At 38.5% G+C, this 25,600-nt stretch overlaps 1 protein-coding gene across 1 annotated transcript in view; it reads right to left on the bottom strand.

Moving 5' to 3' along the window:
• CUBN (cubilin) overlaps positions 1-25,600 on the bottom strand; it is a 143,942-nt gene that overhangs the window by 29,191 nt on the left and 89,151 nt on the right. The window contains exons 39-55 of the mRNA XM_040547129.1: positions 25,011-25,192; positions 23,398-23,587; positions 22,269-22,466; positions 21,782-21,928; positions 20,721-20,911; positions 19,837-20,020; positions 18,482-18,656; positions 17,258-17,436; positions 15,470-15,679; positions 14,887-15,027; positions 12,823-13,004; positions 10,623-10,794; positions 9,453-9,659; positions 6,156-6,305; positions 5,167-5,288; positions 3,107-3,332; positions 794-981 (exon numbers count right to left, since the gene is read on the bottom strand). Of these exons, the coding sequence (XP_040403063.1) occupies positions 794-981; positions 3,107-3,332; positions 5,167-5,288; positions 6,156-6,305; positions 9,453-9,659; positions 10,623-10,794; positions 12,823-13,004; positions 14,887-15,027; positions 15,470-15,679; positions 17,258-17,436; positions 18,482-18,656; positions 19,837-20,020; positions 20,721-20,911; positions 21,782-21,928; positions 22,269-22,466; positions 23,398-23,587; positions 25,011-25,192 (3,044 nt within the window). The remainder of the gene's footprint in view (positions 1-793; positions 982-3,106; positions 3,333-5,166; positions 5,289-6,155; positions 6,306-9,452; positions 9,660-10,622; positions 10,795-12,822; positions 13,005-14,886; positions 15,028-15,469; positions 15,680-17,257; positions 17,437-18,481; positions 18,657-19,836; positions 20,021-20,720; positions 20,912-21,781; positions 21,929-22,268; positions 22,467-23,397; positions 23,588-25,010; positions 25,193-25,600) is intronic.

The following is a 25,600-nucleotide window of genomic DNA, read 5'->3' as shown; positions in this document are numbered from 1 at the left end:
ACAGCGGTTAATCAGTGGAGCAGGCTATGAAAAGACAAATCTGTTCTTTTTTTTTTTTTCTACAACCTTCAAAAATGAGTGCAAGTGAAGTTTATAAGTTACTAGTTGTAGATCAGATGTAAAGCTGCTCAAGTCTTCCTACATGTTGTCAAATTATGTTTGCCCTTTATTGCAAGTGGGAGTTGTACTGCTGTGGAGAAAATGTGCACAAGAACACTGTGAACACATGCCAAATGCCTGAGAAAAAAAGTAACAGTGTGAAAAATTCAAAGCATGTCCACTCCATTCTACTGCTTTGAAAACAAGTGGCTCTTGACAACCTATGAAAGATAAAATGCAATCTTTGTTGTTTGAAATTAAAAAAAAATAATAATAAATAAGGATTAGAACAATTTGGACAGCTTAGAAATTTTGTAGAAGTATAGTGTCACATTCCTGTTTTATTGCTCATCGGAATAATTGAAAAGGTCTTTTCACTGCAGTAACTTTTCTCATTATTTCCTGTTTCTGAATCAAATGTACTTTTCTCATATTTGTCTCTTTGGGGGCAGTATATAAGGGGAGGGGTCCCTGCTGGAGGTGGAGCCCCAAGTGCTGCTAAAATTAAAAACATATACAAGCCTGTTCTCAAAGCATACAGGAAATTGACTGTATTGGTACAAGGACTCCACTGTAAATTACCTGATTTTTTTTGTCTTGACATCTTAACCATGACACAATTGTAAAACAAAATTCTGGAATGATGACTTCTTACAGCACTGCGCTGCTGATCTCATGCCAACAATCATTTTACCTTCACATAACTGCTCTGGCAGCTTCCATCACTATCTGGGATTTGGAAGTTATTGTGGAAGTTCATCTCCAAGTGTTTGCTTTCATGCGTAATGATGGTCCACATGCATCTGGTGTTCACAGGAAAGTTTTGAGGCCAATGAGGAGACTTGATCATACCGCTATCTGAATGAAGGATTCCACCACATCCTGGAAAAATGAGCAATGGGTGGGAGAAATGTTCAAATATTTCATGTTGGTGCTCTCAGAGAACTTAGCTTTGAATGCCCACTTACTTCCGAGGCTCTGAGACTGAGAGAACAGAAGCCCCAGCACCCGTTCGTACCCATCTTTTGATTAATTTCCCTTCTCCCTACCCTGCAGCAGGGAGGGTACTATACTCCAGAAAAGGTCTCTCCTTGCACTTCACTTTCTTTTCTTCACAAGTTCTTTCTCCCTGCCATTTTATACCCTTTTGCTCTGGTCCATCAATATGCCCCTGACAATGAGATGTGGGTATTGCTCACATAAAGGGTAAGCATTAATGAGGAGCTTCTCCTGAGACTATGCTGGTTCCCTCCTGCACAACACAGCATGAACATCATGACTGACAGCCATTCATAAAAGTACCCCGGGGAGAAAAAAAAATATACTGCCGATTTTTTCATTTTCTCAGTCCACAAAATGCAAATATTGCAGTTCCACATGTGAATCTACTCAAGCTACATCCGTTCACCCAGAGCAAAATAGTGACTTCCCCCCAGCCCAGGCAGCCCTGTGGATCTCAGTAGGATTATGGAGAGGGCTAAAAAACATGCCTTTAAAAATTGTTAACAGATTCATTTATAAAGGGGAATAGCTGGTCATGTCTCTGTGGCGGCTCATGTTCTTATACGTAATAAGCTGAGTTAATTTGAAACATGCTTGCAAATACCCTGCCAAGAATAATTTACTAGAGCTATGCGTACAGTACAAGCAACCCATTATTATTTCAGAGATAATATAGTAAAAGCATGAATAAAGAAAAAAGAAAAAGAAAAAAAGCTTTATAATCTACTTTTTCCCCTCAATTAAAAATATGTATTAGCTTTAAAATATTTTATTTTTCATTCTTTTGTGTTAGATAGTGGCAATTGTGTTTAGAAGGATATGAAACCAAGTTTTGCTCACACATGTAAAATGTAAACCCCCAGTTTCTTAGTGGACAAATGAGAAGAAAGCTAAGGGAAGGAAACAAGGTATGTTTAAAAAAAAAAAAAAAGAGAAAGAAATCTTGGAAATGTCAGAGAGAATACCAACTATGCACATAGTATGTGTATGCCAGTGCCTATTACATCATTGAAGAGTGGCCCTCCTTTTAAATGAAATCCCAGTGGAAAAGTGTCAAAACCTGCTTAGGTGACAGTGTATATTCACGCAAGCACAAACTATCAGTACATTAAGAAGACACTCCCTCACACCAGGAAGTTACCAATATTCAGTTCAGGCATTTTAATTGGCTGTGTGTACTGCTAGATAATTAACTGATGGAAAGCTGCTCAGCATCAGTCAGATGGATTACAACTGGAGGTGCCACTGGTGGATGCACTGCCAGCTCTGTGCTGAAGTAGGATGATCCCATGAATTCCGCCCTGCCACCAGCCAGCAAATCTACACTTGCAGTTAGCCACCTCCTCAAGGACAGTGTGCAGATGGTGAACTACCCTAATTGTTTTTTCGTTTGTTTGTTTGTTCTACCCAAAGAGATGATAATTTCAACAGAGGAAAGGTAGCACCTTGAAATGTACCCATTTAATCCTGCATGCATGGCACCTTCAAAAGAGTACCAACATCTTCACTAAAGTAGAAGAGTCTTAAGGTTGCTGAGTCACATGTGCTCTTTGAGAAACTCTGTCTGGCCCTCTGTTTTGCAACTCACTTCTTTCTAGTTTTAGGTGTTTAAATCAAATCAAACTGTGAAACAAATATTATTTGAGAAATTAAATCTCTCATAGTTACTGACAATAGATACCACTGCTGGGAAGATAATGAGCATGGTATCAATTTACAGACATCAAGAACTGCCCGTAGAAGGCTTATAAAGTACAAAATCTTTCCAAATTTTATTTCTTTGTGTGAGATCAGACAACACTGGTTTAATACGTGACTTTTATAGTACTGGCTTCTCTCAGAAATGCTGAAGATATTGACAGGTATTCCTTTTGTTCTGGAATATAAACTTTGTTCTGGAATATAAAGAGAAAGAATCCTGTTTCATTTTCTAGTTGAAAAGTGCTGGGTAGATATGATGTACTGCAGTGTTAGACCAGACAAAACAGAATAGTTTTTTTCTTACCTAGAGATTCTGCTGTCCATGTTGCATAAAAGCCACCTCCTTGAATTGAATGGTCAGAGTTAAAGATAACAACTAACTTGCTGGAACCAGACCGAATGGTCCCAGGGGACGTGTTTCCACAATATTTTCCTATGGCAGGAGAGCCAGGAGAGCCACCATTCAGGATAGTAACAGAGTCCCACTTACAAAGTGAATGATTTTCAACGTGGAAGGCTGTAAAAGTAAGCTGCAAAACACAAAAGCAGCATTTAGGGCCTAGCACCAGCCACACAGGTGGAGGGTTTAGAACAATTCCAGTCAGTTCCCGTAGCCATCCTACACAGTGATTTTCAGGTATGATCAGAGGTCTGACCCTGACTTCATTTTCCTTTCCTGCAAGTGTTGCGTGGAGTCTTGCTGCTATAAATAACAGCAGTTACTTAGCACGAAGGCAGAAATGAAAGAGAAACACTCAGGTTCAAAACTGGCAATACTGAGATTTAACCATATGGTTGAAGTTCAGTGTGTTTCAGAACTGTCTTGAATACGTACAAGTGTTGAACTGCACTCCTGCTCTCTCACGGCTTCTCATTATGGAATTATAAGTAGCTATGTAAGCAGGAAGATAAGCATTTTTTTCTCATATTATTTTGCATCAGAATACTTAAAAGTTGCTAAAAATAATGTTAGTTGCTATTAAATCTGAGAGAAACATTTGCATAGTTGGTTCTGTGGGCCTGAATGCATCACACAAATAGACTGGGCTGGAGAGACAGCTACTGCCCCTATCTCCTTCCCACACTGATAATATTTGTCCTTGGAGTGATATGACCACAGGTGGGATTTCCAGTTCACACATTTAGATTGCCAATCCAGTAGACTCCTGGATTTGTTGATGTTGCAATATTGATGTTCACTAATGACTGCCTGGCCCTCTTCCAATTAGTATTTTTTTTTTTGCCAGTTCCAGGATTGGGATCTTCGTGGAAAAGTTTAGCAAATACATAATACGTCTTCCAATAACTTTTACATCTATTCTTTTCCAAAAGAGCTCTACCTGAGGCAAAGACCAAATACAAATTTATCTCAAATGGTTTAAGTTTGGAACTTTACCAGCAACTGAAACTGATAGCTTATACCAGAAAAGGTTAGTCTGCTTTCACTGAGGGGGGCTGCTACTCAGTCTTTTGAAAACAGAAATTTAAGATTAGTTCTGCTTTAAAGAAATTTCTGGATTAAATAGAACTTTTGCGTTCTACTAACATCTTCCTGTATTCCCTATAAATGAGCAAATACCTATTCAGTTATCAAAATATCATGCAATTAGGACTATGGATTTACACTTCAAAGAAATTCCTTTGTAGTTGTAAATAAAGAAAACATGACAGGGAAAATAATGAAAATCTGCAATGTGTTTTTACAAAATTGCTTTTCAGATTTATTTATTTATTTTTGCCTAGACCTCAAATATCATTATCTAGAGTTGTTCTCCAAAGGATCAGGCAAATAATTCAGTAAGTGAAGTTTAGCACTGCTTTAAAGGTGCTTAGACTGGTCTCTCAGCAGTGTGGCTCAAGGAAGTGGCACCTCAGGCAGCTCATTTTTAGTTATTAGGATATAAGGGTGCTGTCTCATTGATGTTAGTTGTACAAGCAATCATATTATCTTCTAGACTTGACATTAAGACCCAGAGGTAACTTTCCAGTGTCTTGTAACTAGTCTGCAGAGATGCAAAAACATCATGCCTCAGGTTATTCTCATGATATTGAGAATATCCACGTGCATCTAATAACATGAGTTATTTTAATTTTCTTATACAGAGAAAGTCATCCTTTTAAAGTAGAAATCATTGTTATGGCTTGAGGTTAAATTAGATAGGCATCTTTCTATTTTCCAGAAAGCACAATCTAGGTTGGTTGCTTTATCTTTGTTTCTCCCTCTTCCTGAGATAAGGCTGATGGGGAGATTTTTAATTCTTTCACATTTCTTATTTTCCAAATTGTTTCGAACCTCTTCCTCAAGATTCAGAGGGTGTTTCTCACATTGCCAGTTGCACACACAATCATGGCATTTGTACTCACAGTGATGGTTGCACCTTCAGGGGCTTCCAACAACCAGGAGCAGTGATTCAGGTTGCTGTATGGCTCTGGGTAGTTAGGACTCGAGATAACTCCCCTTTCACCTGACTGTATACCACCACAAGCTGAAGACAAAAAATAAACTTTCAGTAGACTTTAGGAACTGAACACCACAAGCAAATGACTGGACTATTATTCAGCTTGAAACAGTACTAAAATATATTCAAGTTGGACTGATATAGGTAAGAATGAAAAAATTCTCAGGGAAAGTCCAAGTCTTAAAACCTTTGACATTGAATAACTGAGTAAACAGATGGAATGACCTTGAGAGTTCATATTTTTTTTCTGACTCTTAATATAGCTCTGCAAAACCTTTGCCAACTAACATGTACAGCTGCTTCTTCTGCCATATCGTCTATTCATTTCTCTCAGACTCCTAAGCAAACTGGTGCCATTCTTGGACCAACACAATTAAGTGAAAAAGTCGCTGATGTGTCTAGATAAGCACCAAGGCTAAATTCAGCTGTGACAGGAAGAATAGTTGTGCTGGCCTGTAAATGGCAAAGTGGTGTAATTTGCACTGATAAGGCTGTAAGTGGATTTCAAAATGAGTGCAAAGGTTCAAGCAGCAGAATGCATCTCAGCCATGCTAGCAGTCTGGAGCCTGTTTGAAGTAAGTCAAACTTGGCTGGTGTTACCTGCTACATCCCTATTCCCAAGAGCAACCAGCTGTTCTGAGTGTTGCAGTGCATTGCAAAAACTCAAATGTGGTTCAGGGAATGGAAACAGAGAGACAGAAAATAAATCCGAAAGTTAATTGCTAGCATATGTTTGTTTTATATGGATATAAATAGTGGCAGGAACTGTGTAACTTCTGAGGACCTCTTTGGGAGCTGATCCCATAGTATGAATTCTCAGTGTCACCAAACGAATGCCAGCATTCCCCAGTGGTGCCTCAGTCATCAAGGGCAATAGTCTAACGAGCCATTTACCTTCAAATGTGTAGCGGGCCCAGAATCCTTTATCTTCTGCATTTTCATCACTTATAAAGTGTACCCAAATCCGGGGGGCAGCTATTACTAGTGGCACTGATGGTGCAGCCTGACCACAGAGTTTGGCTATTAGCTCTCCATCAGCATCCCCTGAGCAAAGAAAGAAACATACACTTTTTGAATCCTAAAACAGCTACAATAATGTAAAAGAATACATAAGGGAAACATGCATTTCATTTCATCTAGAAAACAAAGAAAAGTGTATATCACACAATACTATCTGATTGTTGCGTGTATTGGTGGAGTGCTGCAGTTCATTGGTGGCATCTAGATCTCTTCATTGACAGAGTTCTCTTCAATGCTGTATTAATTATCCTTCTAATACCGTGGGCTGCTTTTCTCCTGTCCCTGCCATGCTGCGCATCTTTGTTTAACATGACCCATCAGTCCTGAAAACACAGCAACTGATCTACAGCAGTTTTGGGGCAGAATGATGGGAAGAGATGGCCTGAAGACCTAATTGCATGGAAGCCTATCAAGCCTGTGTTCATGGCATCCTCATTAAGGTCAACACAGACTTTGAGCTTTCTACTATGTAGAGATGTGTTTCATCCATGAACAAGCTGTCACTGCTGTATTAATCATGGGCTTCTCTTTCCCAGTGAGCTGTACACACTGTTCTGTGTATGGCAAAACACAAAACAAAAAACAAAACAAAACAACAAAAAAAAAACCATGCTGACATTTGCTCAAATCATTGAAACCTAAAAAGAAAGCATAACACACAGAGTTGCACTTCCATGATGCTGTATGTTTTTTCATGTTGCTGAAAGCTCTTATTCCATCATGTTGGTAGAAGTAACAGTTTCTGTTTATTACTGACATATGCTCAGGAGAAGGAAAATAAGCGTAATAGTATTACTCAAGACATGCAGGCAATGCCATTCCTAAATCTGCTTGTCTAGTATCTGCAGTGTGCTAGTCTTAAAAGTATATCTCTGTTCAAAAGCAACTCCTAGCTCTGTGCCGAGTATCAGTGTGTTCTTGCAAAGAAGGCAGGACACCAGGAAGGAGAAATTTTGGGCAGTCTTCTAAGCTCAAGCATGATTCTTCCAAGTAGCATGGCTGAATAGCTTCATCCTTCAGTCATATACAGTGACACAGCCCACCATTTGAAATGCCTTGAGCCCCAGGGATAAAGATAACATATAAAGGAATTCTATTTAAGAAAATTACACAGAGAAGTGGTGAAACATATCTTGTTAATGTGCACTAAAATGATACTGAGCTGTACAAGCAGAAGACATTCGTGGTAAAATATGGTTTGGGAAAAATTATAACTACTTTGAGCATTAAGAGATGAAGTGTACTTTTTGCACTTCATTTACTTTTGGGAAGTGACTGACTACATGACTTGTGTAACCAAGGTTATTCAGTTTGTACAGTGTGAAAGTGTCTGGACACCAACTAATGCTTTCACAAATAGCTAGTTGGCCACAGATGTAGACTATTGATAAACAGAAAGTGTAAACAGAAGACCCTGTTGTGCCACAGGATTTGTTTCCAACTGAAAGGAATGGTCTGAAAGACAAAATCAAGAGTCTTCTGCAAAAGCCAAAGAACTCTCTCCTGAACCCAACAGTTAGGTGCATATTTAGCTGTGGCAATATGTTCAGCTGTAGTACCATGTGCAAACTACACATGGATGATAACCTAACTTCATATAAAGCTTTATCGTAACAGATTTGAAATATTAGTCTTCTCTTTTTGGTTTAAGTATTTCTCAATTAATACATAAAGTCAATTCTGTCCTTCCCTCCCACCCCCATACAGTATAATTAAGTGTGTTGTATAGGTAATTCAGTAATTCAAAAGAATTTTACACACCTCAGCTTCACATGGGTTTCCCAGGTAACTTCCTGCTGAATTGAACCTTTTCCCAAATTCACATCTGCAGTGTTGGGAGTCTCAAACAGCACCTATCTGAGTTTATTGATATTCTGCACCACCTGTATCTCATTGCTTACTGCAAGTTACTTGTACAGAGCAGTTTTAGGGCATTCTGCCTATGACATGAGGCTGCTCTTGGGAAATTGCAGTTCCATTAGTATGGCCAAAATGTGCATTACTATTTAGAAGACAAAATTGCAGAGCAAAATAAGACTGCCTTTTTTCTTCTTTCTTTTGATTGTATTGCCTGAAGGCCTATGATTCACAGTAAAGTGAGGGTAGTGGGAACAGGTGAGTAAATAATCAGATACATTTTATTAAAAGTTCTTCTGAATTTTCTTTTGATTATTTCCCAGTTCCAGTGCATATGTGGGAGGGAATTGTTAGGCTATGCAGCAATGCATGCTTTGGCTCTGTACATGACAAACCGATGAGATGCAACCAAGTGCTCTCATTCTAATGAATGCATATGAGTACGTAACAGATTCTTGCTCTCAAACCCCCACCTTTCAGAAACAATTTCCTGGTAAATTAGAACCTGCTCTCACTGGGACTTTCCGATTCATCCTTTCAGTGAAGAAGACAGCTGGAGCTTTCATACTACACTTGGCATTAGCTGAGCAATTTTCATATGACATTTCCAGTTGCTTGTTATTGCAGATAGCTAAAGATTCTCGGACATGCAGAGATATTACTGGTGCATCAATCCTGTGATTGCTCTTACTTTTAAATGCTTCATTCTGTATTTAGTGATCCAGTATCACAGGAAATAGGAATTTGTTTTTGGAGAAACATCTTATAGAGTACAAAAGTGGGGAATGCAGAACATATGAATAATTAAAGCATTCTTTAACCCACTCCTGCTGTCCCTGGAGATATCTTAGGAGCAGGGAGAAAATGGGCTGTAAACGAAATAAACTGTTGTTATGACTTCTGCCTGACTGCATTCTTTCAAGGGATTTGAGGTGAAATTCATATTGTCCCTTGTAAAGAGAGAGTCAGGTATGTATGGCAATCCCCACAGAATAATTTATATCCCAAAGATATATGCGCCACTTTTGCATTTTCTCCCCTGAAAGAGCGACCAGATCTGTGCACTGATTGCAATGTCAGTAAAATCCCACCCATGGGCTAGGAGGCAACATGGAAGGCATGCATATGGACACTCTTTCAAATGGACAGATCCTACAACAATCAGGCTCTGCAAATATATATGAATATAACTATTTATAATTAAATAATATTTACAAATATAAATATATTCATAAATAAATATATATGAACAAACACAGTTGCACAAACAGAATCTTGATAAGCTTAATCCATTCTGCTGCTGAACATACAAACCTATTCGTAACTCGACATAGTCGTACTGGCAGTCCTGGTGATGTTCCAGGTGGAAATCCTCAAAAGCGATATATATGGATGAATTGTGATGGGAGGGATTTTCAATGGTCCATTCACAGTTCAGTTTGTTTGTGTAATTCTTGATACCATCATAACCAGGAGAAGAGAAATTCCCACCTGTATATCCCATCAGAGTTCCACCACACACTGCAGAAACAATATAATTTATTTTAAAATAGTAACAATTCTTGTACAAATGGAACTCCTGTCCCTGTTCATTTTGATATGCTCATATCAGCAAGGACATGTACTGATTAGATCAAAAGTTGTTCTACCTTTTTCCTTTTTTATAATTTACTGCTGTATACGAGAGAATTCTTGCCTAGCATCCTGGAAATTATTGGCAAGTCTTTAAAAACACGTATAAAATGAAGAAATAAAGATTATTCATAGTACCAAAATATTTCAACAGCACCATCAATACAACAACTGTTATTTAACTTTCTGAAAAAATCCCATCGCAGCTCCAATTAGATATTGCTCAGCCCTACTCATTACCTAATTCTAAACTCAAGAGAAGATTTTTCTGGAACATACCCTCAAGAGTAATACACTCATGCTACATTAGGATGCATGTGGGGGGAACAAAACAAGTTGGAAAGACTCAAGATTGTAGTAGTGGGGCTTTGCCAACTATATCCTCCCTGGTGGATGAGCTTGCAAAAGTAGGTTAGCAGCACTCTTTCACAAGCTACAGTAAATTATTTACCCCCCTGAGTAATAAGGAAACACTTGAATTATTCAAGTTGTCTGTGGCACTATGCCTTTTGGATCTCCTCATGGAATAAACTCACTTCAGTCCATCTCTTACTAAAGACTAAGTACAAAACAATAAATCAGTAGTAAGAGTAAGGACTGAGATCCATAACAGAGGTTGTTCTTTTCATTTGAAGTCCCTAACTCCAAGAGATTTCCCATTTTTTCAAGTCCTTTCACCTAATTAAAGATGTGACATACTCCTATCTGGCAACTTAAGAGAGAGAAAAAGATATCAGAGATCTGTTAGCTGCCTAGGTCATTTTTTTTTTTGATATGCACCAATACTTTAGCTATGAAATGACTCACCAAAGATCAATCATTTAATTAATTTAATTCAAACATATATACTACCTGCATCTTCACTAGATGTGTATGAGACGCTGAATCCTCTGGTTGCATGAGACATATCTGTCACCAGAATGACTTTCATAGTGTTTCCAGAGGATTTCACCTCAGTGCCTGGATTTACCTCACCACACAGCTTCACCAGCCGGGGAGAGTTCTGTCTGAGGCCATTGTAAACCTGTTGGGTTAAATAACTCTTCTGAGAACAAAATACATTCTTATGCACATCTACTGTGTCATGTAACACTGCTTCACCCTTTTAATACAATGTTCATTGACATCTCTCATAGCAGGTTAGTTCCCAGATCTACCTCAAAACCTTGAAACAAACTTCCATTGACTTGAGTAGATGAGGGTTTGAAGTAAAACTTCAAAAACACATTCCTTATTTTGGCAAAATACATTTCCTCTCTCTCTCTTTTTCATCCAAAAATTGAAACAGTTTGATTGGGGAAGAATACAGTATTTTACCTCAATATTTAGAGCTTCAATCACTTAACAGTGCAAGCTACTAATCATATTAATTCAATTTCAAATGATCATCTTTGTATTCCTTTTAAAACAAATATCATCTTTATCAAAAAATTTCCTAAAAAATATTCAGTGCTTGTGGGCATTTTTTATTAATTCAAACGTTTCACTTTTTGATGATCCAGATGTAATTATGTGATCTGCACAGTTTCTTTCACACAGCCTTCAGCCTAGGAGTTAATTTCCTTCTTTCTACTACAATCTCAGCAACCAAAGCACAAAAGACATTTTGTACTGAGATTTGGAAAAAATTAGAGAGCTGAAGGCACAAAAAAAAAAAAAAGCTGGCAGGACAGATCTTTCTTTAAGAGATCATTACTTCATTAATCGATAAAAGAAAAAAAAAAAAGGAAAACAGCTCCCTGTGGTGTATCTAAAAGCATCTGTAGAGGAAAACAAGGGCATAATCACCTGCAAATCACAATGGAGAGCTACTTCACCCCCTCACATTTGTACATGAGCTAGCTTCTGATCATGCTAAAGCTAATTCCAGCACTACTAACCTGGGAAAATTAACAATATGTGCTGGTAGGACCCAGGATACAGATAATATTTAGGAACTCTGCCTTGCTGGGGGAAAAGGGCTAGGGAGGAGATAGACTCATTATGACTTTTGCCTTAGTCTTCAGAGAATCACACTTCACAGTACTGTCTCCCTTTCCTGCAGTTTTCATAGACAAGTCATATTTGTGAGGCATTTATACATCTGACCAGGCCCAGTTCAATGTGTCAGGCTTGAAATTCTTTTTGCATTAAATATAAATCAAAAATAACCATGCTAAAATAACTAAAATATATATTTTTGAAGATGGAGGGTGATAAAGAGGTAGAAATTCCTGGGATTTCCCTATCTTTTTTCCAGGATATAAGAGGTCCAAAACATTATTAGCCGTTTGTTGCAAACTTTGGCTACCCTTCTCCCCAACCTTTTTTTCCTTCTTTCTTTCTTTTTTATTTATTTATTTTTTAATTAACAACGGTAAGTAACAACAGCAATAACAACCTTCAAAGTCAAAAGAGACCTGGAACTGACTGATGGACTTTGTGTCCACAGAGAGGAAACACTGAAGGCTTTCAAAAAACCCCACAGCCTTTTTCCATAATTAATAAAGAAAGCGAATTCCAAAGATTTCTATAGGAAAAGGTCCTTATATATGTATATATACACACACATATACTACACACATATATATATGAGGGTGTATAGATATATATATATACACACATATATACATAAACACATACACACTCTACGGAGATGGGAGGACAAAAGCATTCATGAGACCTGGATGCTAAAGGCTGACAGAGAAGAATGTGAGCAAGTTAGGGCTGTATTATGAGAAACTTGCAGAACCCACAGTGGGTATATCTGGATGTCCACAAGAGACTGGAATAGCCGGAGGTGCCTCTACCCACTGTTAAATTAACGAAGTTGAAGCCTGATCCTTCAAGTCCTCCTCTCTGGCTGGCCCATGAATTCCAGAATATCCATACTTTAAAACAAGCAGATGAGTCTAGACACCCTGCAGAACTAACTTTCTTTTATCCGTTTCCCCTGGATGAAATTAGGATTTGTTTTAAAATCAGATAAATTACCTTTCAGCTATATTTTGTCCATTAATGCTCCGTAAAGTGATTAGGAAGAGCATTTTCTGCCTTCAGACACAATACTCACAGCCATATAATCTGATGAGCACCTCCAGTGTTCTTCAGTCTTCATATCATTAATGGTTAGGGTGACACGTCGTCCTTCTTCCACTGTGATCCTCCATTCACACACTCGATTATGTGGGTATAGGTTGGGATAGTTGGGGGAAGTAAATGTTCCAACAGGGGCAGTAAAATCCCCACCACATTCTGAAATACCCAAATGTTAGGACACTTCTTAGAGTAAGGCATTACTTATAGACTTAAAAGAAACAAACAAAAAAAAACACCTCCAACAACAAAAAACACATTAATAATGCAAGAAAAAGAGATACTGAGAGCTTGATTTGCTATGCCTGTCCTGTCCATATGTTTTTCTAATCAGCTGAGCTCCTGCCAGCCATAAAAGAAGTTGAATGATAATAGACCATAGCAGGTCCAATTATTAATACGCCTTTCTCTGAAGGGTTTATGCCAGACTTCAGAAGCCTGAGTGACCCACAGGCTTTGATGTCAAGCAATACAAGCCTCTCACTGTGGCAGGATTGAGACATTTCTGCCTTCAAGATGACTGGGCAGGGCCTTAGAGTGAATAATAATGGAAGGATGGATTTTTCCACTGCTGGTTAACAGAGGTAGGGAAAAAGCCATAAAGGACTTAAAGAAACACTTTTTCAGTAGAGTTATTTTGTGTTTTTTTCCATCTTTGTTATAAATATCAGATTTCACTCTGATGAAAGAATGTTAAAGATCTTGGGTATATAGTGCATTTTCCTTCTGATATTAATGGTGTAAGCTTACCAATTTATTCTTTGTTTCTTCTTAAAATACAGAGATAGTTTAATGGAGTGCAGTGGGAGAGTTAGTCCCTTTCCTCACACTCACAAAGTCCTACAGAATCATCTAATCTGTGTATCCACCTGCATTTCATTTTTGCTAATACAGTTTCTCTTCTGTGACTGCATAACAGGGTCCTGAGAGTGAAATAACATTCCTTTGGAGATTGTTTCCTCCTCTGTTATTTTATTGCAAAGATGAAGGATAAGAAAGCTTTCAGCTGAGCTTTTAAATGAGCTGGAAAGAGTTAAAAAGGGATGGCTGACCACTACTGAGACCACTACTGTAAATAATTTTTTAAAAGTAGCTAGATTTTGCCAGGATAAGCATTGCAAGGACACTCAAGAATATGTATAAGAGAAGTGAGAAACAGGAATAGAACTTTATCCTTAGTCCTGGTGAAGTCATTGTGTTTAGGACAAGAGGCAATGGACACTGTGAGGGTTGGTGAACATTTGAATAGGTTGTCCAGAGAGGTTTTGGAGTGTCCATCCCCGAAAACATTCAAAACTCAACTGCCCACAGTCCTAGGCAATGTGCTCTATCTGGCCCTGCGTGAGGAGGATGGTTGCACTCTCCAGAGGTCCCTTCCACTTTAATGTCTCTGCAGTTTTTTGATTCTTTTTATCCTATCATCATCACTGATGTTAAGCCTGGAAAGACCTTTTTCTTAGAAAGGCAAACTCTCCGGGGAAAACAATCTGGTATGGTAAACTGCATTATGTGAGTGTGCTTCTGCAAGTCTAGAGGTGGTTTGTGGTGACACATTTGTTATGGAAGAGAACTCTCCATGGAGTTTTTACATGATCAGTTCCTCTTCTCCCTCCTTTCCCAAACTCATTCATTTTGAGAAGAAATATTATTCCAGTTAAAATGAGAAAACGAACCAAAACAAAGCATTAACTCCAAACTATTTGTTTCAGGGAAATCTAAGAATACCACTAGCCTTAGAGGAACAGAATAACATAAAGGATCCCTGGAGTTACTGCTGCATAGAAAAAGTGCAGAAGAGTGTGCTTTGCTGTTTGAAACTTGCCATTCAAGGCAACATCCATTACAGAGACAGCATGTCTCTCGAAGTTTTTGCTAAGTAGTGATCAGAGAGCTCTGTTCATACTTTACCTAGAGTTAAATTTGAAGAGCAAATATACACCGCTCCAACAATAAGTGATTTACAATGCATGCTGTACTAGTTCAGTTATGGTGTGTGGTGTGTTTCCTTCCTGAAATTAAACTGTAACATTACAAATCCAACCTTCAGCACTGGAATCAAAGCGCAGTCTGAATCCTCGGGCATTTACTGATCCATCAGTAACGAACTTGACATAAGCAAAACTGTCAGAGGTATCCATAGCATCAGGGCGAGTATTACCGCAGTACCTGCCCAGCAAATTTCCTGCAAAAATCAAATACAGAAAGACAATTTGATATCAAAGATATTATTTCTGTTTCCATTTACATTGAAGGATCAATATTGGTGTCTAAGGAAAGGTTGGACGTGGTGCTTAGGGACATGGCTTAATGGGTGATATTGGTGGTAGGGGGATGGTTGGACCACGTGATCTTGGGGCTCTTTTCCAACCTTAATGATTCTATGATTCTGTGATCGCTTTCCAGTTTAACCAGACAGGCTTGAGTAAACTAGCAAAATCAAGCTATTGTTGGAAAATAGAAGGGTTTTGTTTGCCTTTTTTTCCACAAGCAAGGCAAAGAGGAGCAAACTCTGTACATTTGAAAGGGACACTTTATGCCCAATGTGGAATGCTTTAAGGAACCTTTGCTGAGGTTTCTTAGCATTATTAGGGAAGGGGTAAGAAACACTGGAACAATTCTCAGACCAGAAGCACTGTATTCTCGGATCTCCACAAAGTCGTTTGCACACTCAGAGGAGTTTTGAATATCTAGGTCTTCCAGTGTGATGGTAAGATAGTGGCCCCTGGGCCCCTGCAGAAACCATTCACATAGCAGGTTGTCTTGATAATGAAGGTCAGGATACCCCACACTTTGAACGATGCCAGTTTGTCCTGTCACTGTACCACCACAGGGAGCTGCAAAAGCAAGAACATTGCTTGGTTGCTTAAGTGACTTCAGAAAGACAATCTGGTTTGTAGAAGAACACTCGAGACGTAAAGCTAAGGCACAAGCAACTCCTTCTGTAACTGCAGTAATTGCTTTCTGATGAAAAATATTCCACATTTTCCTTTTAATTCATCCAGTCCTCAATTTATTTATCTATTTATTTATTTTGTCATATACACCCTTCCATTGCAAGCATCCCTTCCTCTCTGTTCTGTCTCTCATTAATTTGAATAAACTCACAGATTTCAAGGCCTATGTTTTATCTCTACCCATATCCATATTTACCAGAAAAAACACCCTTCAGAAAAAGACTGAAAAAACCGTCTAATGGTCAGTGTATACCACTCCTTGTGAGGCCTTCTCATAAGGAACCATTGCACAATTCAGGAAACAACTATTTAATATTTAATTTTCTCTCTGATGACTCATTTATCTGTGGTATCTGCAGATACAAACTCATAATACTACAGCTCCCAGCAAATAATATTCCCTGGTGAAATATATTGGATTTTACAGTATATTCTGTGTATCTGGTAGATACAATCTTTTCATGACAATAACAATAATGTATGTACTGTCTGCTTTGAGTGATTAGTGATTTTGGCATGCAGCTGAAATGATAGTTTAAATCTTTCTATGGATACATAAATACATTATAAATTGCAGCTTAGTATACTAACAACATTTTCTTGCGAGTCGCTTCAGTTTTCAGGTTCAGAAATATCATAGGACACTATATTGGCTTTAGGGTTTGAGATTAACCAAATCAGCAAAATCCTGCATAAAGCGCAGTCTACTTTTTTGCCTTTGAGAAATTAACTGTCCTAGACTTTTTCTATGCAAGTGACACTAACATAATATCTGCTGGTCTTTGAAGGTTATTAACATTATCAAAAACTAAAATGTACCCTCCTTCTGAATCTGTTAAAATACTATTTTTTTATTTGATTTTAGATCTTTGCTGGTCTTTTCTAGTTTCGTTTTTGCAGCTTGAGACCAAATAATTTAAAAATATTTCTTCTCCCAACTTACACATAACAATTCTTACTACTCATTCCTTTTCTACTTCATTTTTGTGCTGCCTCTGTTTGTCTAGCACCATTGTTATTATACATTGATTTATATTTGCATACAGATGTTCCTGAGTTGTTCTTCTGCTAACTCTGCTAATTTTTGCATTCACCTTTAGGTTCCTGCTCATGAAAGCGATGCTAATTTTGCATATTAAAAGTTAAATCATGCTACATGACTTTACTTGCCTTGACCTTTTCGCTACTGCCCCTTTGATAATTGTCTTTGACCAGAGATTACCCAGGCTTTGTTTCCATTTCTGCAGATATGATCAGTTTCCTATTCCCATAATTTCTATCTCTTGCTAGATACAGAACATGTTGATGTTAACCCATATGATGATTCTGATGCATTAGCACTAACACTAATTGAAAGAGGCAAGTGGTGGTCAATCCACCTCTTATATATGTTTGAAGCCCCATTTCAAAAACCTGGTCTTTTCTAAAATGAGAGAAATTGATAAATGCAAGCATTACCGATTGAGTATTTAGCATTGAATCCCACATGTGTGACACTGTCGTCAGATCTGAACCTCAGGTACATGACAGCTCCTGAGGATCTCTGTGAGCCTGGGATCAGTCTTCCACAAAGCTTGGCAAGGACTGGAGCATTGGAATCAGCGCCATCACGTAGCTCTAGGTAACTTAAAGTACAACTAGAAGAGGAGAGAATTTTCTGTTCAATGTATAGCAGTAGTTGTTTTAAATTAATTCCGTAAGGGTACAAAGCCATTAAGCTGTAGTGAATTAGATCAGTCAGTTTCCATGCAGTGTGACCAGGACAGAATCAACGAGTTCATGATCAATGATAGCCATCTAATATTTCAGTGAATAAAAGTGCTAGAAACATTGACAAAGATTCATCCAAAGCCCAGTCTATGATCAGATCAGATCTGACAGGAGCTTGTCCTTTGGAGGAGTATGAACAGCCCTAGCAAAGTAGTTGTGGCTATCGTTAACAGGAGTCTTTTGGTAGAATTCAGATTCAGCAGCTATTCCCTATTAAGTCTCTTTGATGACTGATGAATTGAGGAACGGATATAAGACAAATGAAAGAAATAAAAATTCAAATACGGAGGCCTACTTAGGTGGGCATAGAAAGACTCAAAACATCTTAACCAACAGCTTTGCTTTCAGAACGATGCAGCAGCCTGCAGAGGACATCCTGGGACGTCAGAGAGGAAGGACACCTTTAGGATTCTTCCTCCAGCTCCATTTTTTTCTGAACATGGCTTCAATGAAATTACATCAGCTGAAAACTAGGTCTTGTTTTATGCTTTGTGGAGGGGAGTTGGGGTCAATGTGCAAAACATGCAAGACCCATTGCAACTCAGCAGACAGGCAATGGAGGAGGGAGGCAAATATTTATGGTGGTAATCCATTGGACTTAAAACTAGTTGGTAGTCACAATGAAAATATGAATATGAAGGGACTAGAGCGCATAGATTTTTACAGAAAACACCTTTCTACCATGGATGCTTCCTCTCTGTCTGTTACATTTATCTCTACCATACACTGCAAAGTTCTGGGAATGTATACCAGTGACTTGATAGCTTCAGTGATCTATTCTAAAAATTTCCTAATCCCTTTTGATTGTAAATCTGGAAGTGTGCTCTGAGAGGAATTAGAGAAAGCAACAGGGAAAGAAAAATCAAAATTAAGTCTCTGAAGAAACACAGGCAAAATAATGTGGATATATACTTTGGTGAAGGTTCAATGTAAAACTGATCTTCAAATTGCAGCTCTACTGCATGTCCATTAGGAGCAGTTATGGTCCAGACACAGTCAACATGAGGGGGATAACTGTCCGGATAGTTGGGGGAAGATGTATATCCACTGGGGTTGAAATCATTGATATAAATATTCCCTCCACAATCTGGGAAAGAAAAGATCGCCAATAAAAAACATGTTAAGGAAGTGGGTGAGGCATCAAAAATATGAGTCATCACAATATTCCAACACAGTTTCCTTTCAGTGTCATATAGCTACATCAAAAACATTTATTATTTTTTTTTTTATTACTTACTGTGGGAAATCATTTACCTAGCCTTCCTCATTTCCACATGTTCTGGTCCCTGAATTAAACTGCTATCAGGTCTTCCTTGGATTGCTTCAAAGCCAAGCAGGAAATATATTTTCTGCCTTATTCCTATCCCAATTCTTAAAGCTAGAAAGCCAACAGATCAGACTCATCAACGCTTCTGTGATTCTTTCCCTACTTCTCCTTTCCAAAAGTTGAAATGCTTGAAATGCCTGTTTGAGACAATAATGAATGCATGAGAGATGCCAGTCAGAGCAAATGTAAAGATTAGTTCAGGTCCTTTATTCTATTTTGACAGCTTTCTGTCAGACAAAAAAAATTGTTCTAACAATGCTGGTAAACACAGGATTTTAGTCAAGCTTTCTAAACCGAAGTGGTAGAAACAGCATTATACAGCTTCACCTATTTCCTTTATGAATACCGGACAGAAATACTAACAATGATTCTTTGTGGCAGCAGGGAAAAGTAGGCAGAAAACAGGAAAACAGGCACTTAAAAATGTGAGTAGTTTGACAGGTTACCTTAGTTTTGTTTAGTTACACTGTTTAGCAGGAGGCCTCCTGGTGTCCCAAGTGGCATGTGGCATGAATACAGTGGAATAACTGTAAACATCAAATCCCTGATTTACCCATGGGACCTGAGTCTTTTTGTTTTTTCATTTTTTGAAAAATGTTAGCTCAAGCAGGAAATGTTATTTTCTCAGCTGAGAGAAAAGCTTGTGAGAAATGTTATCACCTTTCTAGACATAATAGCCTAAATCATTGCTGACATTACTTAGCATTTGCACTGGGTAGTGTATGTCCAAAATAATGCTCTTGTTTCCAGGCTTTTTTTCCTTTCCTGCATGAATTACGAACAGCTCTCCTTTATTTCAGATGCTACTTTCCCACCAAAGCTCTCCCTGCCATAAGGTTTCCCTGTCTGTTGGGATTTATAACAAGAACCTCATTTAAGAGGACAAATTGCGAGTTATTTCTATTGAGTTGCAGAACTTATGTTTATTTTCTAGACTTACCTAGGCTCTTAGCCTCATATTTCAGTTTGAATCCTTGACCTTCATTCCTGCTGTCAGAAATGAAGTGCACAAATAGCTGATTGTCTGTGGTGTACATGGTAGAAATGGGGCTGCTTCCACAAAAGCGACCATTCCCCCTTCCAGACACCAAAGGTGGGACAGCAGCATCTAACCCATTCTTCAGCTAGAAAAAGAAAAATTGCTAAGGTCATGCAAGCTTTGAGTAGACTCCATCTCAATGCTCCCAGCCGTAGGGGAAAACAATAACCTAGTGATTAATTACAGCACAGCAATAAGTAAGACAGAGAGAGAAATAATATCATCTGTGGTATTTCAGTTTGGTATTTCCACCTCCCAGGAGCCTGGGCTGCCTCACAAACACTAAAATTTGTAAGATTCAGAACCTTTAACACCTTTGAGCATTTAGGGCTACTAAGATGACTGGGGGACTGGAGCATCTGTCATACAAGGAGACGCTGAGTGAGCTGGGTCTATTTAGCTTGGAGAAGAGAAGACTGAGAGGGAATCTTATCAATGTGTATAAATATCTGAAGGGAGGGGGTCAAAATGATGGGGCCAAGCTTTTTTTAGTAGTGCCCAGTGACAGGACAAGAGGCAACTGGCACAAACTGAAGCACAGGAAGTTCCAGCTCAATATGAGAAAGTACCTCTTTACTGTGAGGGTGACAGAGCACTGGGAACGGGTTGCCCAGAGAGGCTGTGCAGTCTCCTTCTCTGGAGATATTCATAATCCACCTGGATGTAGTCCTGTGCAATGTGCTCTAGGTGATCCTGCTTGTTAGGGGGGTTAGACTACATAATCCTCAGAGATCCCTTCCAACCTCAACCATTCAGTGATTCGGGGACCTAGCCAATAACCTCACCTCTACATAATCTCCATGGTTGCAGGAAGCATCCTCACTCTTAACCTGGAAAGGGTGTTCAAAATGGACAGCAATGACAAATCCAGAGGTTACCAGTACATGCCAGGAACAATTCAGATTAGGAGAATAATCTTGAGGGTAGTGGGGTGATGTGATCACACCCCTGTCTGCATGCAAATAGCCTCCACAACCTGGGAGAAAGGAGTTGAAGCAAAGGGAAAATATTAGTGTCAACTATTTATTTGGAAAAAAACACCTCTCTCCTAAAGGGAAGATGTGAAAGGTAAAAGCACATGAAGAATTGAAGGCCACAGAGCAATGCACACAATGAATGATCTCCCAAATACAAACTAGTAGATTGCAAGATGACACACACCAAACATCTTGACGCTTAAACTCAGTTCTCAGACTCAACAGAAAAGTAAGCATGGCCTCTGTGCCAAGGACCTCCCATGGCATGAGCAAATGCTTATGATGTCTGAGTTCATTGCTTCATGGACTAAACCACTGTCACCTACTGTCAAGATAGATTTCAGTAACAAAAAGTTCTCCTGGCTTCCCACTGTTATTGTAACACCTTCCTTGGTGCCTCAGCCCATTATGGAATCTGTTACCAGCCCAAAGTGCATGTGGGAGGAGTGCCTTTGCAAATTGCTTATTTCTGCAGGAATTTACACAGCTCTCAACATCTGTCTCTCTCTGTTTTGTGTCTATGCTTTGAGTCATTTTCTTCCCTCTCTTAGCTGGGAATTCTTTCTCTTTCACTCTTCAGCTGAGCTGTTCTAACCTTTTGCAAAACCTTTTTCTAACTTCTGAAAAGTAACTAGTCTGTTTGAATCATGCTTTACTGCATAACCTTGCTGGACAAATAGCAAAGTGTATCTTTGCAAAGTCAGAGCTTTTTAATGCATATCTGTGAGACCTGGATAATTGATCTGTGTGATTAATGGCATAGATTGTAGACAGCTGCTAAAAATGTCTTTACAAGTCTTTTCTTTCCTTATCCAGTTGTTAGCAGCAAGGCAGACATTTATCTAAGGAAAAAGAGAAACAAATCATACTTTTGTAATACGAGGAATTAAACCCAGCTCCAGTGATACTGCCATCTGACAGGAAGTGGATGAACATAGTCTCTCCAGTTGATCTTATTGGCCCAGGAGGTTCTCGTCCACACAGAATAGCCAGCACTGGAGAAAGACTAGTGTCTCCTGAAATCAAAAGAAGAAATGTAAATATTAAAATGAAATCACTTCACTTTGCCTTTTGTTCACTGTGGCTCTCATACTTTCAGGCAGGTACTTTTCAAGATTTTTAAACCCTCACAGACTGAGAAATATTTTTATAGACAAACAAATATTTTGCAAAACGTTACTAGTTTCGTTTAAACTAGCAGAATGTCTCAACATAGAGGAAGAGTACTGGTGTAGATGCTGTTCCTATTGCTATCTGGATTACTTAAGCTCTATGGACAAGAGACTTCACAGTGCTGGGACCTATTTAGCTATTACCGTTTCACGCTATTCGGGTAGGGTAAGATTGGCTTCTCACCATCTCGGATAATAAGTTTGTCATAGTTGCATGAGCTGTGAGATTCTATGTCCAGAGACAGGACGTTAAACTCCACAGTGGATCCAGGAGCTCTGATAAGCCACACACAGTCAGCAAAATTTCTGTAATTCATGGGCCAGCCCGGCGAGAAGAGGAATGAAGGTGTTTCTTCAGTTGTTACAATCCCTCCACATGCACCTATGATATAAAAGAAGACAAGAATGAAAGCATCCTCTTTTTAAATTTAACATTTCCCCCGTATAATTTGGCAGTCATTAAGCAGAACGGGGGCAGAATGATAGTGTACGTAGTCACAGGAAGGCATTTCTTCAAGCATTGCTTTGATTTGGACTGGGACAAAAAGACTGAAAATACAGACCTATAAGGACTGTATATATTCCTGTGCTACATGGTGTAGTAGTGATGTGACCTATTTTACCATGAGGAATATCTACAAAATGTCCTAAGAGTCCTACCACAGTTTAACACAGGTTGTACTTCAGAAAGGAAGGGTGCGTACACAACCAGTAATATATAAACAATTTAGACCCTCTTCAACCTCTTCAAACTGAAATGCTTTTCTTTCAGCTGTAAATTTAAGGCAAGATGGACTCCTTTGCTGGGATACATAGTGGTTCAGTGCCCTGCTAGAGCACAAAACCGTTACATACTGCTACTATGCTGCAGAGCCCCAGGGATCAGTAGTCCCTCTGTCCCTAGGAATTTGCCTTTAGATTTAGAAAGAAGGCATTGCACTATGTCCCAGATAGTCTTAACTTTCTCCTGTTGAACTTGCTCAGAGAAAACTAATGGTATAATAAAGACACTCCCTCTCCTTCCAGGAACTATTTCTCAAAGAGATACATGATCATACTGAGCATATTCTATTTATGAATACATGACGCAGTCTAGTGTAAGGTTTCAAATCATAATGGCCAGTGATTTAAGAATAGTCTTTCAAGAGGAATACTTTTTCATGAAAGTATATAAAATGTTTACCTGGGGCTAAACAGTTAAGAGCTAGGGCTTCCTCTTGTGGGGAGGATTTTGTTTTGTTTTGTTTTTAAAGTAAAGCTCAGTATAGGACTGGCTATGTCACTTTTAACCACATAATCCACTGAAAACTCACCTCTAGGAATGGTGTGTGTAGCAGCAGAAGCATCTACTGCATACCACTCCAAAAGAAAGCCTTTTCCAGTCACAGATGAATCTGACTGGAACTGGATTGTCATTGAGCTGCCAGAGGATGCAAAAGAAGCAGGATCTGCACCACAGTATGTTGCAAGAGGTCGAGAATAGATGGTGGGCCCATCATAAACCTGCAATGAGAAAAAGACAGTGAAAGTGTTACTCTTCACAGAGGCAGATTTCATTCTCCTCATAGCCAGCAAGTTTCCAATGAGAAAATTACCCTCTTTAAATGAGCAAGAAGGATTTGGATGGTCTTTCAGCAAATCCCAGTTAGAGAGAAACCCCTCTTATAAAAAGAGAACAAAATCTCTTCCATTATACAGCGTTATTTATGAAGCTTTCATGGAAGAAGGATCTAAACAGAACCCATCAATCTCAGCTCATTCCCCATCACAGGGTTGCTCTTTGGGTACAATGACTGGCGTCCCATTTGAAAAAAAGTCCACTGGCACAGTCTTGTTCCTTGCTGAGGGAAAAGTGATATGATCTACAGATAAAAAGGTATTGTTTTCTTTCCCTTTTTTTTTTTTTCCTCTCCTGAGGAATACTTATATTTTAAATTCTATCAAATAAGTATGTAATAATGTATTTCTATTTTATGTATTAATAAGCCAAATTCTTGGTAGTTAGAAGATGTTTCTCTTTTGCTACCTTTCTAATCTATTTTTGTTCTTGTCCTCCTCCCCCCCCCTAAAAAAATGCCAAGTAGAGTAAGCTGGAAAATATAAATAAATATTATTATAACATTGAAAATCTGATCCTTGAGTCACCCACTGGATGTCTAGCTGATGTAAGAAACTACTTTTGCTTTTAGATGGACAGACAAAAAGCCAGGCTGAATTAAAAGAAAGAAGATACCATTAAAATCTGACATGAGATGAAGGAAAAAGCTACATTTCCTGTATGAACTAATATTAAATTTTGATGTCAGTGGATTAACAATGAAATGAGTATTAAATATGTTAAACTAGTATTAACTTTCTTATTCCAAAAGGTGAAAGCAAAGGATAATTATTGTCAACTGGTTTAAAAAACAAACAAACAACAAAAACACAAAACAACAAACCTTATTTAACTAAGTAGTTGTGCTTAAGTTTAGAAAGAAGTTTTTACCTCTACTACTCCATTTTGCCTAGCATCATGCTTACTGTGTTTTTCAGCCTGAAAAAGCTTGTCTATATTACAGAAAAACAATAAACAAGAAGAAAGAGGTAACTTCCTACTGCCAACAGCACATTATTGATCCAGAGATCAAAACAGGTGCAAGAAAAGGATTGTTCTTCGCAGGCTTTTAAAATAACCTTATTTTATAGGTATTGAGATGTCCATTATGGAATTATTTTTAATAAATTTCAAACTTACAGCTTGGAAATAACTGTTAGGGAGCCATAGAGTATGTATCCCTTCCTATACCTAATAATTATTGAAAAGAGGGCATGGCAAAGCCAATGAGTCCCAACCAGATCCTCAGAAATTCATCGTGTAGGTGTCTTTGTTCATCGTTTTTATCAAAGCTAAATGAAATTAAAGAATTTCTTACAATAAAATCACCTTTAGCTTGTCGTAACGGCATCTGTGATGATTTTCAATATCCATCTCCAGGATACGGCCATGGATAACTTGTGAAGCATTGGCACTTATCCGCCACTGGTAATCAGCATTGTGAGGGTAGCTTCTCGGCCACTGTGGTGAAGCTATCTGTCCTCTGTTTCCCACAATGTCATTTCCGTACACTGAAAAACAAGCAAGAGATAACTAATCTCTTCTTCACATAGATTAAAAGAAGCATTGGGGCCCATTCTGGAATAAAGCTTTCATTTTAGCCCTTCTTATTTAATTTACTTAGGGCTAGACAGTGCTGCAAGGCATAGATTTCTGTCTCAGTCCTAGAGCACACACCTAATTATTTTCTTGTTGTGAAGGATGCAGTGTGCCCTTATCTGAAGGAAATTACCCATTTGAGCCATGTAGCTCTACATCTAGGAAAGATGGGAACATGGCATAGCTAAATTCCCTCCTCACCTTGCCTACTTCATGTTTGTTTCTTCCCAAGAAGCATTAAATAAGAAAATGTTGGGATTTTTTTTAATGCTTTTGTGTGTTCTGGTGAAAAACAGGTTTGATTCTACTGAGCTCTGACA

Source organism: Cygnus olor, chromosome 2 (assembly GCF_009769625.2).
Source record: "Cygnus olor isolate bCygOlo1 chromosome 2, bCygOlo1.pri.v2, whole genome shotgun sequence".
Classification (NCBI taxonomy): Eukaryota; Metazoa; Chordata; class Aves; order Anseriformes; family Anatidae; genus Cygnus; species Cygnus olor.
This window is presented reverse-complemented; position numbering and strand designations above follow the sequence as displayed.